General features: G+C 40.5%; 1 protein-coding gene across 2 annotated transcripts in view; it reads right to left on the bottom strand.

The window, feature by feature from the left end:
• Positions 1-16,535, bottom strand: part of myo5b (myosin VB) — a 239,750-nt gene that overhangs the window by 81,893 nt on the left and 141,322 nt on the right. For both annotated transcript variants that reach the window (XM_048599568.1, XM_048599561.1), the window contains exons 15-16: positions 6,480-6,626; positions 4,772-4,869 (exon numbers count right to left, since the gene is read on the bottom strand). In XM_048599568.1, the coding sequence (XP_048455525.1) occupies positions 4,772-4,869; positions 6,480-6,626 (245 nt within the window). The remainder of the gene's footprint in view (positions 1-4,771; positions 4,870-6,479; positions 6,627-16,535) is intronic.

Below are 16,535 nucleotides of genomic sequence, written 5' to 3' on the forward strand. Positions count from 1 at the left end.
AAGGGTCTAGGCCCGAAACGTCAGCTTTCCTGCTCCTCTGATGCTGCTTGGCCTGCTGTGTTCATCCAGCTCTACACCTTGTTATCTCTTTTATCAGGATGTTGCCTGGAGTGGAGTGTATTAGCTATAAGGAAAGGTTGGGCAAACTTGGATTGTTTTCACTGGAGCATCAGAGACTGATGGGTGATCTGATAGAAATGTATAAAATTATGAAAGGCATGGATAAGGTGGATCGACAGAGTGCAGACATGTCAAATACTAGGGAGCAGAGGTTTAAGGCAGAGGGTGGAAGGTTTAAAGGAGATGTGCAAAGCATGTGTGTTTTTAAACTGAAGGTGGTAGGTGCGTGGAACGTGCTGCCAGGGGAGGAGGTAAGAGATACGATTGTAAAGTTGAGAGGTATTTAGATTGACTTACGAACAGGCAGGAAAAGAGAGAGATACAGACCATGGCATCATGTTCAGCCAAAGGGCCTGATCTTGTGCTGTACTGTTCTAAGTTCTTAAAATGAAATCAAATTCCAAATCAAAAGTCAAACAATAAAAGTGGCAAATTGCATAGATCACCTCTCCTAAAGCTTTGTACTATTATTAATTTATGGGACTCTTTATACGAAAAATAACTGCTATAGCACTTCATTTGATGCATTGTTTCATTGATTTTCCAGGTTATAATATTTTGTTGGCAATCATATATCCCTGCATGCAACTGGAATCATACAGAATTATGTTTCACCTCTCCTTGTTTCTTCAAGGAGACAGCAAGTGTTAGATGTATTCTGAAAATTCCAGGAAGTAGTATGTAAAATTGCAACAAACTAAACTTTGCCTTTAGATTCAAATTCAAAAATTTTAGATGGCATATTTTTCACATTAACATGGTATTAGCATGGGACAATGTTTGAATACATATGGAACAATACTCTATTATCCCCCAAGAATTTCCTCAGTAGGTCCCTTAGTTTCTCCACCTTTAAGATCACCATAATGCTCACTCTTCATAAAATCATTAGCTCAGCACCCGCCATGCTGTCTACCCTCTGTCAAGTACCTCAGGACATTTATCTATGTTATATAAACGCACATCTTCAAGCTATAGCATGGAATGAATCAATGTAAGCTTTACTACATTATTTCAGAGTGAAGTATTTTGCCATTGTGGGACATTTAACACGCAGTTTGGGATATAAAAGGCAAAAATAAAGGTTTCAAGAAGCCAGTTATTCAAGTTGATTTGTATAATGAAAGAAGGAATTTACAGTGTGACATACTGAAGCACCGCATAAAAAAGCGCTTCATAACCAATGAAGTGCTTGAAATGTTTTAACTGCTTTCATCTAGAAAAAAATACTGCAGCCAATTTGCATTCAACATGACCCCACAAAGAACAAAGGTAAAATAATGTGCTTTGGTGAGGATGCTGTTGGTTGAGGGATGGTGGTGAAGAAATTGAGAAGTGTCTTCAGGTCTCTTATGTATGCCTAAAAGGTACAGATCGACTCTTGGTTTAATGTTTAATCTGAGAGATGACACCTCCCATAAACTGAGATAATTTGCAAAACGCGTCATATTTACCTGCTACACTACACTATTACTAATCACCTGTTTGCAGCACTGTTGTTCATGGCCTCCAGATAAAGGAACAGAATCCAAGTTCCTTGAGCTGGTAAATGCTACATGTGACATATTGCAATATGTCTTCTTAATTACAAGTGCAGATACTAACTGTTCCCTTCAATTACAGTGAATAGGTCAGTAGGGTCCAACAATTAGAAATGCACATTGTTCGAGATTTTCTCAGTTACATGTGCATGCATTAACAGCCTCAATCATAATCACGTGCATTAATGGACCCATTAATCACAACAGCATGTGACAGAGTTTGTCCATTATAATGTACAAAAGACAACCTCATCACTTCACAATGTCTTATACAGGCCAATATCAACTAGAACTGTGCAGTGATGTATTGAGTCGCACTTTTTCCAAAAAAGTAGAATATCACACAAAAAAAGTGTCCTATTGAACAAAAAGATGTTACATTTGGTGTTGATTTATTGTCCTACATTGATCCCCATTCAACCAACATCCCCTTAAAAATGTCGGCCCTCATATGGAAAACAAGAGAAACAGCACTCATGTAACTGTGTCTTTATGCCTAATGATGCTGCTCAAGAATTCCATATCCCAGAGTAAAACTGCAATAACAATGTTAACTGTAGCATGTTGTGTAAATTAGATGTAAATTTTTAAAAATAATTTTAATTAAATACTTGCAGCACATTTTTCTGCACGGTAAGCCAGCAGCTTGAAAGCTCCTTTAGGCTCTTCCAAGTAAATTCATACAAGTGCCATGGGCTACAGGCATTGAAGGTACATATTAAATCTAGATGGGCCACAGTCTGAGAATTGGTAAGGTCGTGGAGGCATGTCCTGTTTCTGATGGGTGGGAAGAGGAGGCCAGCAGCATGGCCAGAAATCATGCAGCCAGAGTCTGGTCAAAAGGATTTGTCGCAATGTCCTTTCGAAGCCTAGTAACGTGAATGCCTGACCATGCTCAGGTGGCAGGACTGAATTCATCAGATCCTCAACAGGTCTCGATAGTGATCAGAGAAATAAGAACATAAAAAATAGGAAGAGCAGACCTTTTTGCCCCGTGATCCTACTCTGCTACTCGATAAGCTCATGACCTCAATTCCAATTTCCCACCTGCACCCAAAAACCTAGATGATCAAAAATCTAACCCAGCCTCCACTGATCTCTGGGGTAAGGAATTCCAAAGATTAATGACCAGAGAAGACATTCTTCTTCTTCTTCAAAATAAGGAGCCTCCAATATGGGGGGAGGTGGGGAGCAGTGATGGCCTGGTGGTATTATCACTGGACTGTTAATGTCATGTTCTTGGGACTCAGGTTTGAACCCCAACACAGCAGATGGTAGAATTTGAATTCATTAAATAAAAACAAATTCTGTAATTAAGAGTCCAGTGATGACCATGAAGCCATTGTCGATTGTCAGAAAAACCTGTCTGGTTCACTCATGTCCTTCAGGGAAGGAAACTGCAATCTTAACCTGGTCTGGCCTACATGCGACTCCAGTCCCACAGCAATGTGGTTAGCTCTTAACTACTCCCCGGGCAACTAGGAATGGGCAATAAATGCTGGCTTAGCCAGACATACTGTGCTTGAATAAAAAAAAAAGGCTTTGCCCTTTATATCTAGATTCCCCATGAGGGAAAGCCTCCTCTCAGCCTCTCTACTCTGTCAAGCCTCCTCAGAATCTTGATCTTATATGTTTCAATAAAAAATTGTCTTATTCTTCATTCCTCTAAACTCCAATGCACACAAATCCAAACTGTTCAACTTCATTCGTCGAGTAAGGAGACTCAAATAGAAGCAGCCATGTGTGTCCAGGTCCCCTCTCAGGTCATTAGAAGCACTCACATTACTTGGATTCATAGCTAAACTGATAGACAGTTACTTCCTTTTCACCAGGAGGACAAATCAAAAATACCAGTGCCTGTGAATCTCCTCTCCTCTCCGTCATAGTTTTGATCTTTAAGGAGGACAGTGTGCACAATGCCTGTGAGGAGTCACACTGGAGGTGGATTGTCCTTAACGGCAATCCTGGTAGCAATGGAGGAGAAGGGATTGCAGGGTGGCAGCAATCCACCCTGGCACAGCTACAGACACTAGGTAGCCACTCACTCCTTGTGGTCTCAGGTGATCAGATGGTGTTACAGCCATGTCCTTTCAAGGCATTGTTTCTCCAACAGGTTCAAGCAGCCGGCACTTGGCCTGTACAGCCTGTGTAAATAACCCCTCAGCATCAATCTGTCACATACACATGGAACTTGATGATCCTCCCCAGATGGAAGCTGTTGTGGCTCACACACAAGCTCTCCCTCTGAGAACTCATCCGCACAGCAGGTTATGTGTCACCACAGGCCTCAAAAGCACACGTGCTCTTAGCCTCTGTTCTACAGGGGACTCCTGTAATTATCCATCGATAACAATTTTAGTTGCACCAGTTTCACTGAGCTGCTTCACTTTGCTAACCTCAGCCTTGCCAATTTCAGCTTTTACAGTTCTGAATTTTTGGTAGGTTTAGGCCTCCCAGACTTCCTGCTGCATTCTCAAATCTTCTGAGTTGATTGTTTAGAAAGCAATTGACATCAATTTTTGAGGATTACCAGGATACCAACAATCAGTTAAGTTCCTGCCACTGCACACTCCCAACATGGCCCTCAGGAGCCCCCACCTCTGGCAACAGGAACAGATGGCCTAAGGTGGAAACACATTGGCAAATCAGCCTGAATTATTAGTCTTTACTCTCTCTCCATGCAAAAGCCATTTCTAAAGGCCTAAGAAACCTCCTTCCAAAATTATGATTTGTAGAATATTGTGCAAGGGCTTCAGGACCCTGCAGTAACCTTGCGATGGGATCACAGAGCTGCACATCACTGTGTATAAATAGCACAACGTGGGCAGAGTTAAAACTCTCTGGAAGACTCACATGGGCACAGGGCACATACACGCATGAACAAAATAGTTATATTAGGTAAGGTAAATCAGAGCCTGGCACACCTAGGATTATTATGTATAGTAGTATTTAGTAAGAAAGTCAAATAAATAGTTACTTTGAAAACTAAGCCTGATGACAATGTGTCTTTGCCTTCTCCTTGACCAGTCCATCTTGAACCCAAAATTCATAGTGTGACATCAAACCACAAGAGAAATAGTATCACCTTAGTCAATGAGTACATTACTTACGAGAATGCAGATTTCTCATCATTTGGCTTGATGCAGCGTACATAGTGTGGTGTTGTCGCATTCAGGGTTTCCATGAGTAATTGCAAAGAGTTCCGAAACTGAAGAGGCAGAAACAAATTTTTCACGTAAGTACAACGCACACGCATGCTGCAGCAAGTAGTAAAAGGGATAGTTTGCAGGCTCATCATTTAAGTGGTAAACTGGTTGAGCATAAGTCCCACCTGCTATAAAATCATCACACTTTTCATTTTCATTGGAGAAAATAAGTGAACACCAAGCCCAGTAAACACACAGTTCAAATGGACACCCTCAATGCTAATCTCCTTGGAAAGTGTAGCACTTCCTATTTGATATAGAAAATGGACTGTTATAGTTAAGACCTTAAGTTGTGCAAGTTAATGAGAAGTCCAGAACATTGCAGAGCTCCAAAAGCTTGCTACAACGCAATAATCAGCTGATCAGCAAGCAGTAGATATGATGGAAGGGTTGTAATGAATAGTTTCTTCAGAACTAAGGAGTCAGAGTAGTAAGAGAAGGTGGGGACAGAGGAGATTCTATGAAGGTCATGAGAATTGGAAGAGGTGAGCACAGAGGCATAAACAATAGAATGGATGTGGGTAAGGATTTTGTTGTCTAAATAAAGTAGAAACCCTCTGATATGGAACTTAGCACCATCAATGCAGAAGGATTTTGATGGAGGTAGACAGCCTGGAAGAAAAGAATGGAAGCATATCCAGGTGGCTGTACAAGTCCTTTGATTTCAATTTCTATAACCTCCCAGATTTTAGCTATTCAGACACAATGACCTGGATTTTACATTGAGACTGGGCTTCCCACACCCCCGGCTTAAATTCCTGCCTTCACTGAGACAACTTACCTGCTGACAGCATGCACCCTAATTTACAGATCTATCTACCTGCTTTTCCACCCACTAGTGTTCTGTAAAACCCAGGACAGTTTCATGAAAGTAATGACTTCTAATCTCTCTGATTATGTCACGTCACTTCAAGCTCTAACCATCTCCTGTTTTCCATTTAAACAGTTTACATGGCATTTTCATGCCTGTGTGTGTATTATGCATGCGTGCCTGCTGTGGAGATGGAGCCCATACTCCGAGTATAACTTATCATTTTGCATTTACATGTAATGTTTTCCAGCAGCTAACTTTAGGCTCAATCCCCTCTCATTAGCTATACAATAGACAAATCTTCACAATACTGGGATTACCTCGATTTAGCAACTTACTTTGCAGTCACTTACTACTCTTTAAGACTCAGAGTGTAATCCTTATTTATTACCAACAGTTCAATCCAGATCTTCAGGTGAAGGACTTGGGCTGACTTCCACAGCAAAGTACTCAGAGGCAGACTTGGGTGTACCCTGCCTATAACTACTCTCCTTAAAATGCTGCAAATCCAACTAACAATGTGAGCCCTGGTTTGCGTGCTTATGGCAGAGAAAGCCATTCCAGTGTTCAAAACTCAGAGGTGCGCAAAAGTTAAAGGTTTTACATGCTACAGGTAAAGGCTGCATTCAGGAAAGCCAGGAGAGAATCTTGTATTAAAAGAAAGAAAATCAACTCTTTAGAATGACAAAGATCGACAAGAAAATTTGGCAGAAAACCTCAAGATTCCCTCAATTTTACAATTGCATTGCTAAATCTGAAGATTCACTTGGGAGGGGAAAAGAGCCAAAATAAAATGTGTACCTGATGTCCAACTGTTTTCTTGTGCTCTTTATTGGGTGCTTTCATGGCAGGTTTGAGAGGTCGAACATTTATTTTAGAAGTTTTTGCCTTCGTGTTGGAAGTAGCAGGTTCCTTCTCTTCCTGGAAGAGGTCAGCTACTAGCTGATACTGAAACCAGACAAAAGGTGTGTAATTGAAAACAATAACTCATTTTATACAGAACTAAGAGATTCTTCCTCCCCCACCACCACGTAAAAAAGGGTACCCTTGCTTCCCTGTATCCTGGAGATGTTAAGAGATGCTGACGACTTTTCAAGCCTCTCTCATTTTCTATGTCAGAATCTAAACAATAAATGTCAGGTGCACTTCCCACCATCAACAGCTGAATCAGGCAAGACCAAGAAGCAACTTCATTGCAGTCTTGTTCCAAACATGGACAAATTGAACTGAATTCTAGAGGTGAACTGAGAAAGACAGCCCTCAAAACCAAGGTAGCATTTGACCAAACACGGAATCAAGGACTCCTAACAAAATTGAAGTCATTGGGAATCAGGGAAAGTTTTCCACTGGTGGCACAAATGATGATTGTGCTAGTTGTTGGCCAATCAGCTTAAACCCGGTATATGGCTGCAGAGGTTCCTTGAGGTAATACCTTAGACCTATTATTATTATTAAAGTGGAGAAAGTTCAGAAAAGATTTACCAGGACGTTGCCAGGAATGGAGGATTTGAGTTATAAAAATAAGCTGGATAGACCAAGACATTTTTCCACTCGAGAATGGGAGGTTGAGGGGTGGCCTTATAGAGGTTTATAAAATCCTGAGGGGCATAGATAAGGTGAATAGCAAAGATCTTTTCACTCGGATGGGGGAGTTCAAAACTATGAGGCATATTTTTAAGGTGAGGGGAGAAAGATTTAAACAGGACGAGGGGCAACTTTTTTTTTTAAAACCACAGGGAGTGCTTAGTGTATGGAATGAACTACCAGAGGAAGTGGTGGATACAGTTCTGTTACAGCATTCAAAAGACATTTGAATAAGTATAGAGTAGGCAACATTTGGAGGGATACGGGCAAAATGCAGGCAGGTGGATCTAGCTTAGTTTGGGAACATGGTCAGCATGGACTAGTTGGACCAAAGAGTCTGTTTCCATGCTGTATGACTATGATCAAACAATCTCGAGCTGCTTCAAGGATCTTTCTTCCAACATAAAGGTCAGAGAAGTGAGGATGTTCACTGAAAAGTGCACACACAGTCTCCAATGCCATTGAATATACCTCAGATACTAAAAGCATTTTGTTATCTCACACATGCAGCCAGACTTGGGCATCATTTAATCTTGATCTGCTAAGTGACATAATATTTGTTGCACACAACTGCCAAGCAATGGCCATCACCAATGACAGAATCAAACAATCATCCCTTGACATTCAATGGCATTACAACTGCTGAATGCCCCAACCAGAAACTAACAGACCAGCCATCTAAGTACTATGGCTACAATTACAGGGGAGAGGCTGGAAATTCTGTAAAGTTAAGCTTACCTCCTGACACCCGAAGTTTTTCCAACATCTAAAAGGCAGTGTCAGGAGGTTCTGGAATATTTACCACGAATGTAGACCAACTCAAAAATACAGAAAGCCATTGTGATCAGAATCCTATCCATCACCTTAAGAATTAATTTCTTCCACCTCTGGCACTCAGTGTGTACCATCTTTCACAACAATTTACAAGGCTCCTTCACCAGCATCGCCAAACCTGCAACCGTTAACCATGTAGGTGGACAAGGGCAGATGCACAGGAACACTTCCACTGACAAGTTCCCCTCCAGGCTATATACCACCATGACGTAGCACTATATAGCTATTGTTCCTTTACTGTCGCTGGGTGAATAAGCCTAAAACTTCCTCCTTAACAGTGTGAAGGATGTATCTAAACTGCGTGGGCTGCAGAAGTTCTAAAAGGCAGCTCACCATCACCTCCTCAAAGGCAATTAATCAGGGACGGGCAATAAGTGCTAGCTGTGCAAGCAATACTGATATCCCACGAAAGAACATTAAAATTGAAGAAAAACATTATTTAGGCAGAGGTTAGGATTGAGAATGCACTGTCTAATGGCAGATATTGATTTATTGTAGTCTTCAGTAGGGAATTTGCTCCATATTGGAATACAAGAATTGGAGAAAAATTTTGTTAGGGTACAAAGCAAGAATAGAAGATAAGGTTTAATTTGATTTCTCTTCAAAAGAGCTGGTGCACTCAATGTTCTCCTTCTGTGTATAGTATTCCATTATTCTAGGCACTGGAGCCCTGATGCATTGTGTTTCCCCACCTTGAGGGTTACCAGATCTAGTTTCACTACAATTTAAAACAGATCATGAGATGAAATTGGGCAGCAGGTTAATAAGCTCCATAACATGCACTGGATTTATTCCCTGAACCTTTCAAGAAAGCAAGGAAGAATAAGTGTGAAACACTGCAGATGCTGAAAATCTGAAACAAGTACTAAGCGCTGGGATAAGCAGGTCTGGCAGCATCTGTGGGGACAGAAACAGAGTTAACATTTTGAGTTCAGTCCGACTGCTCTTCAGAACCCTGAAGAAGAGTCATACAAAGCTTGAAACAGCAAGTCCGGTTCTTTGTCCACAGACGCTGCCAGATCTAAGTTTCTCCAGCATTCTGTGTGCATACGGAAGAATTTTTCTTCCTCACTTCACTGAAGTCCAAATAATAGAGCACAGTTATTCCATTTATGGGAGAGCTGTATTTCTACAATTGAACTCAGCTGGAGTGCTGCAAGAGCAGTTTGAAAAATCTGCACATTACTTCACCTCCTGGCACTTACGTGCAGCAGTCTATACACAAACAATGTCTTACTGGAAGAACGACGATTTGTCTCTTCTGAAGTCAAAAGGTGAAAATGTTATACTACCTTTCCACAGAGGCCTCAAGTTATAAATATGCTTTCCATCTAAATGCCAATTCTTCAATTTTGATTTCTTTTAAAAGGAGCCATTATTTGTGACTGCTGTCTGATGCAGAAGGAAAAACCTGACAAATAGCTCTTGGGAAATCAACTCACTCGTGCAGAGTGGTCATTGAAAGAAAGGACTATTGAACCAGCTGTCAACTGCTGATAAGAAACCTTCAGGTAAAATATGACAGATGAGTTTAACTTGATTGACAAACTAATCAAACGTCAGGAAATCTTTTCTTCATTTAAACAGCAAAATGGCTTTCAACAACACCGTCATAAAGCAATTCACAGAGAAAACAATTTTCTCTGCGAAACGGAGCACTTTCACAGCTATATTATTAAAGTATCATGCATTGATTACCAGTTTTCTTTTTTCCACAGGGTTATCTGAAGTTATTTAAGGCTGGCCCACGACGACCTGAAGCAATTCAGTTGCAATTTAATTCAAAACAAGACAAAAGGTCCACAAGTTACAAAGAAAGTCTAGAAGCTAGTACTTAAATATAGTTGGTGAGGTCGTGAGTTTCATGCATTTAGAGCATCCAACATTCAATTCCTGGTCTGTGCCAAGATTGATATCAGATGAGTCAATAATCTAATGCACCATCCCTAGGTTAGGAAAAGGGTGGGAGGGAGACAGTAACACAAAAGCAGCCACTGAGGTTCTCATTCCTGATTGTTATCCAGATGGCTTTACGAGAGGTAGTCATTCCTCCCTCTGCCCTCTTAACCTGATACACGATCAAATATCCTACTAGCACTTGCTGAACATATACATAACAAATTCCGTCAGGAAAGGTGTGTGTGTGTGTGTGTGTGTGTGTGTGTGTGTGTGTGTAAGAGAAGGCAGTTGCACGGGTTGGGGGTGTGTACATAGGAGTATGGGCATATGGGTTGGGAAGTGGGGAGGGGCTGCTAAGATGGTGGTGTTCTGATGGTGCTGACCAAACTATATCCGAATGACTCTTTGCTCTCAGGGAGTAAGAGATAGAGAAATCTCAGCACACAAAGAAGCTTAACTTGTACCATGTCATTACCAATACAGGAACAGCCAAACCTAAATCCACAGACCAAGAACAAATGCGCATATTATTCACCACATCATGGAGTGAGGGGGCAAGTATTGCTCTCTCGCGATAAATTGGATGATTGATCTTCAAACCAGTTATAAAGTGATAGAGACAATAAAAACTGCAGATGCTGGAATCCAAGGTAGACAAACAGGAGGTTGGAAGAACACGGCAGGCCAGGCAGCACCTGGAGGAAAGGCGCAGTCAATGTTTTGGGTATTACTCTTCTTCAGTCCTGACAGTCACATAGCATGGAAACAGATGCTTTTGTCCAGCTAGTCCACACCGACCGTGTTCCCAATCTAAACTAGTCCAACTTGCCTGTGTTTAGCCTATATCCTTCCAAACCTTTCCTGTTCATGTACTTATCCAAATGTGTTTTAAATATTGTAATGGTACCTGCTTCCACCACTTCCTCTTGCAATTCATTCCACATACAAACCATTGCATAAAATGTTGCCCCTCAAGTCCTTTTTAAGTCTCTTTGTAAATCGTGGATAACCTTCTTCACTGTCCACTATACCATCAATTTGGGTGTCATCTGCAAACTTACTAACCACGCTTCATATTCTCATCCAAATCATTTATATAAATGACAAAAATTAAGCTTCTTCTGCTCCAATTCATCTTCAAATGAACGACTACTGTCACTACATACCATCACTACAGGATCACAGAAGTAATATGGTGCAATGGAGGCCATTCAGCATATCATGCTTGCATCAGCTCTTCAAACGAGCATATTAACTAGCATTAACCTCACACTTTTCCCACCCATACCCTTGCACATTACTTCTACCCAAATAATCATTCAAGGCCCTCAACTGCTACAATTGAAAATGCCTCCACCACACTTCCAGGCAATGCATTTCATACCCTGACTACTTGCTATGTGAAAAAGGTTTTTCTCACTTTAACTTTGCTTCTTTTACACATCACTTAAAATCTATGTCCTCTCATTGTTATTTTTTTTAAAGCAGCAGGAACAGTTTCTCCTAATTTACTCTATCCAGCCCATTTAGGATTTTGAAACCTATCAAATTTCCTCTCAGCCTCTTCTCTCCAAGGACAGCAGACCCAATTTCTTCAATCTATCTTCATAACTGAAGTTTCTCTTTCCTGGAACCATTCATGTAAATCACTTATATGCTCTCTCCAATGCAGCAGTGTTTCTTGGAAATGGAGGGTTAGTTTGCCCTAGGACTGATTCCATGCAGTTACCGATTAAGAAAGTCTACATTTTATTTTGTACAACTCTAATTAACTTTATAGTTGGCACTAAATTATAATCTACTGTTTAAATTCCATGGTTGTCAGCCTTAAGCAGGGCTTTAACAAGCTTCCAATGAAAGAACAACTTAATTCAGAAATGGAATCCTCATTAAGTGAATCAGCTGAGCTCTTCCTTTCGGAGCAGACAAATACAGCCAACTCAGTGTAACTAAGTACTTCAATATGACTCACAGTAGTGTTCCAAAACGATTAAGGAAGGGAGAGTCAGGAAGGGGACAAGCTGCTCTACTGCAGGAATTGATATTATGCTGCTACAGGAGAAGAAACTACTCATTTGATGAGTAGCTGGCCAAGTCTACTCTATTCCTAAGGCTCAATATAGCAAAGCAACAAGTGGTGAGGTTAATAAAATGTGTTGAAACATAACGAAGTATGAAATTAAATTAAATAGTTCCTTAGAATACACAACAATGGCAGGATAGCCGATGAGTCTCAGATGCAGCACATGGAGCTCCTGCATGCCAGTTTGGTGCATGGCAAGTGTGTCTGTGGCTGAGCATTCAAGTTTGAGCAGCTTCGGCGCAGATATCATGAGCAAGAAGCTGAACTACGGAGACTATGACACATCAGGGACTGGGAGTATTTCCTGGATTATTTGTAGCAGGATCAGCAGTCACACTTCTTAAGGCTGAATCATCAGATTTGCTCAGTGTCTGGGACAGGAGCATGTGATTGCAGGTAAGTAAGGGGACCCATAGGGCAGAAGCCTCAGCCATTGCAATTGCCTAATGAAGGCTTGAGGTTCAGTCAGTCTGTCTGGATGAGAGCAAGGACTGCAAGAGTGGATGAGCTAAAAAAGAACATGACACCGTGGGTGCAGGAAGCCACTCAAGAGGGGAAGGGTAAAAAGAATGCAGTGGTAGTACGGCACAGTACAGTGAGGGAGATTGACACTATTCTCTGCAGCAAGGATCGTGGGTCCAGATGGCTATGTTGCTTGACCAATGCCGGGGTTTGGGACTTCTGCTAAGGAGCTGGAAAAGAACTTGCAAGCAAGAGTGGGAAGATCCAGTCAGGACAGTCCATATCGGACCACGGCATAAGCAGAACAAAGGAGATGGTCCTACATTATCAGTATCAGGAGCTAACATTGGAATTAAGTATCAGAACCTCAAAGTCATAATTTCTGGATTATTAGCAAAGTCAAAGGCAAATTGTCATAAGGTCAAATCAGGTTAGAGACTGATGAGGGTGAAGTGTGTTCCAGTTCATGGAACAAGGGCACCAGTGAAACTGGGATCCGTACCAATGAGGTAATTTCTACCTGAACCGCACTGGAGACAGTGTTCTTGCAAGCCACTTAAATAGGGAAGTACAGAGAATTTTAAACTAAGCAGGTGACAAGGTGGGAAGGTGCAGTAAATCAAAGTCGTCTTGTTAAAGTCAAGGAGGGGCTTGGAACTTTACATACAAGACTTTACATACTGCTGACAGTGTTGTGTAATGCATAAAAATGGAATGGAACATTCATTGTAATAAGAGGTTAATGGGACTACATTTTCTTTAGCTGGCTGAGTAGGCAATTAACACACAAATGTTTAGTCAGTGTTGATTTACAGTCAACAAAAAAATTCAAAATTTTGTCATTTGTAATGAAGAATCTGGAAACTTCAGAATAGGGAATTAAACCCTGATGTTGCAAAATGTTAATTTGCCACGTCTGGAGTTTTACCACTGGTAAAACATATTTTTATACGTACGAATACATTTTCAACTACTTTTGTGTGTAATTTCATTCAGCATTAGAGAAACTCTGAAGACGTGTCATACCAGACTCAAAAAACTTGGTTTCTCTCTCCACAGATGGCTCTAGATCTGCGGAGTTCCTCCAACATTCTCTGCTTGCTTCAGATTTCTCACACCCACTGTATTTTGCCTTTATTCAAAATCTACGTGTACTTTGTTTGCATGCAATACTGTACAGTAGATGTCAAATGAGGTCTTCTAAAATGAGTGCAAGCAACCAGTGTGACATGGTCTGTACAGTTAAACAAGTTGGAAAACATCTCTCTCAATCCATTACGATAATAAGTAACTTCCATAGGGGTCCTAGAATTATGAAAATGATCGTAGTTTTTCAGCAGAACTTATTTTGTTCCAGACATGTGTTGATAAGAGTTGATCCTTATTTTGTCCTTGGTGAATAATTATGTAACCGGCCTGTCGTCCTTTCTTAGTTGATTATTTTCTTCTTTCATTATCCACCTTTTTCAGTGGCTTTCACTTGCTTCAAGTAATTCAATAATTCACCATTTGGATGGATCATTAACTGTGGAGAATGTGAATCCACATTTGAGACTACAGCAAATAACAAATCATTTAAGTTACAAGGCTAGCTAAAGAATTTGAACCGATCCTCTTGGGGGAAAAAAAACTTGCTTCAAGTTCCTTCAATACAACTTTCCAAGATTATCATTGAAACTCTCAAAATTGATCCATACTGATTAATTATTAATAATTAAAGAAAACAGCAAAGGGAATAGTCAACAATAAGCAAAGATGCACCAGAGAGAGAATCAGGTGGAACTGTTTTATCCATCCACTATTATGACTATTCTTCCCACCCTTGCCACCAATTCAGATGCAATGTGTGTTTTTTTTAAATCTGAAAAGCAGATGGTAAATGATAATACTGGATCCAATCATTACTCAGTTTTACATTCTAAGAACAGTAAGACAATCGCCCAAATAGATGTCCTAAAAACCACACCAGTTTCAATACGTCTTTTATTACGCAACAAGTGAAATCCCAATGAATGCCCTCCACCTGCACATGGACAAGCAATTGATAAACAAATAACTGTGTACAGTTGACAGAATGTATTTTAGATTCACAGTAAGAGATTATACTGCTATGCAAATCCTAGAAGTACATCAAACTGAGGAACTATTAATACTTCAACATGACAAAAATTATTAAACAATTCAAGGCCAAAACAGAAATTTATATCATTGGAACATATATGTATTTTACTTTATATATTATCGCCCATCATCCTGCCCAGTTTGCGCATTTTCATTTGACCTTCAGTTTCTGTCCCTCTCACATAGCCTGCTGCCTGAAAATCCGAAGTCCAAAAGCATACTGGCTTAACTTGTTCAACCTTTCCTCATAAGGCAATCCTTCATCCTGGGATTCTGTTGGATGAACCTTCTCTTAACTGGTCTAAGCAATTACATCTTATTTATAAAAAAAAAGACAACAAAACAATGACACTATATCTGTATTAGTTCTCATCAATACCCTGACTAACTGTGGCCAAACTCCTCTTTTCATGCCAATTCCCCTTGCAATAAATTTACCTTCTTAATGACTAGCTATGCCCACATGTCAATTTTTTGTTATTCACATACTGGGACATCCAGATCCCTCTACACTGCCGATTTCTGAAATTGTTCTCCAATTAAATCATTGATCACACTTTTCTGTTTTCCTGTCAAAGGGAAAAGTTCATATTTTCCCACATTATACTCCACCTGCCAAACTTCTGCCCACACATTTAAGCTACCTGTATCCCTTTGCAGACTCCACGCATTCCAAAGCTGCAGATAGCCAGGAAAGAGAGATCATATCTACAGTAAGGCTCAACCCGTGAGAGTACATAGTTTAGGGACTTGAGGCAGCACAGGAACAGTACTGTTAAATCTTTCATTTCTTTCACCATTTTAAAAGTTTAACATATTGATGATTGTCCCTCAGTCAGCTGCATTATTAATCAGTCAATTCCTGAAACCTGAATACAGCCTCAAGAGGTGTTCATTATGACTGAAGCTTGACTCGTGTGAATCACCTTGGCTCACTTCAGGTCTACTGAAGATTGTGTGCTTTCAAAAGGCCCTATCAGTAAGCTTTGCATGGTCAGGAAGGAGAGGAGAGATCTCAAAATCCTGGAATTTGCTCCTGGATATCATTGAAAATCTACCTTGACCTGCAGTTTAGGAGATAACAGCACTTCATGAAGTACAGAAACTATGAGAAGTAGGTCATTTGGCCCTTCAAGTCTGCTCTACCTTTAATATGATCATGGCTGATCTCTCTCTCAATGCCATACCCCTATATCCTTTGATTCCTTGAAAAAAATCTAGAAAGTTACCTCTTTCTTGATTATATATTCAGTGATTTGGCTTCCACAGCCTTCTACTATGGAGAATTCCAGGTTCACTGCTTTTTGAGTCAAGAAATCTTTCCTCATCTCAGTTCTAAATAATCTATGCTGTATCCTGAGATCATGCACTCTGGTTCTAGATTACCCAACAGGAAAACATCCTCCCTGCATCTAATCTGTCCAGCCCTATTAGAATTTTATAGGCTTCAATCAGATCCCCTCTCATCCTTCTAAACTTGAGTGAATACCAGCCCAATTAAACCAGTGTCTCCTAATAGGACAGCCCTGCCATCCTCAGTATCAGCCGAACGAACCTCTGTGGCACATCCATTACAGAAAGTATATCCTTTTCTGAGGTAAGGAGATCAAAACTGCAAACAGTACTCCAGGTATGGTCTCAGTAATGCTCTGTATAAATGCCGTAAGACGTTCAGACTTCTAAATTGAAATCCTCTTGCAAAGAAGAATGTCCCATTTGCCTTCCTAATTGCCTGCTGCGTCTGACTCTCTTCATTCATTGACTGGTGTACAAGGATACCCAGATCTCTTTGTACATCCACTCTCCAGTTTGTCACCATTTAGATAGTATTCCTTTCTATTTTCACTTCAATGTATAACTTCACATTTAGCTAC

Source organism: Rhincodon typus, chromosome 1, assembly GCF_021869965.1.
Source record: "Rhincodon typus isolate 14 chromosome 1, sRhiTyp1.1, whole genome shotgun sequence".
Lineage (NCBI taxonomy): Eukaryota > Metazoa > Chordata > Chondrichthyes > Orectolobiformes > Rhincodontidae > Rhincodon > Rhincodon typus.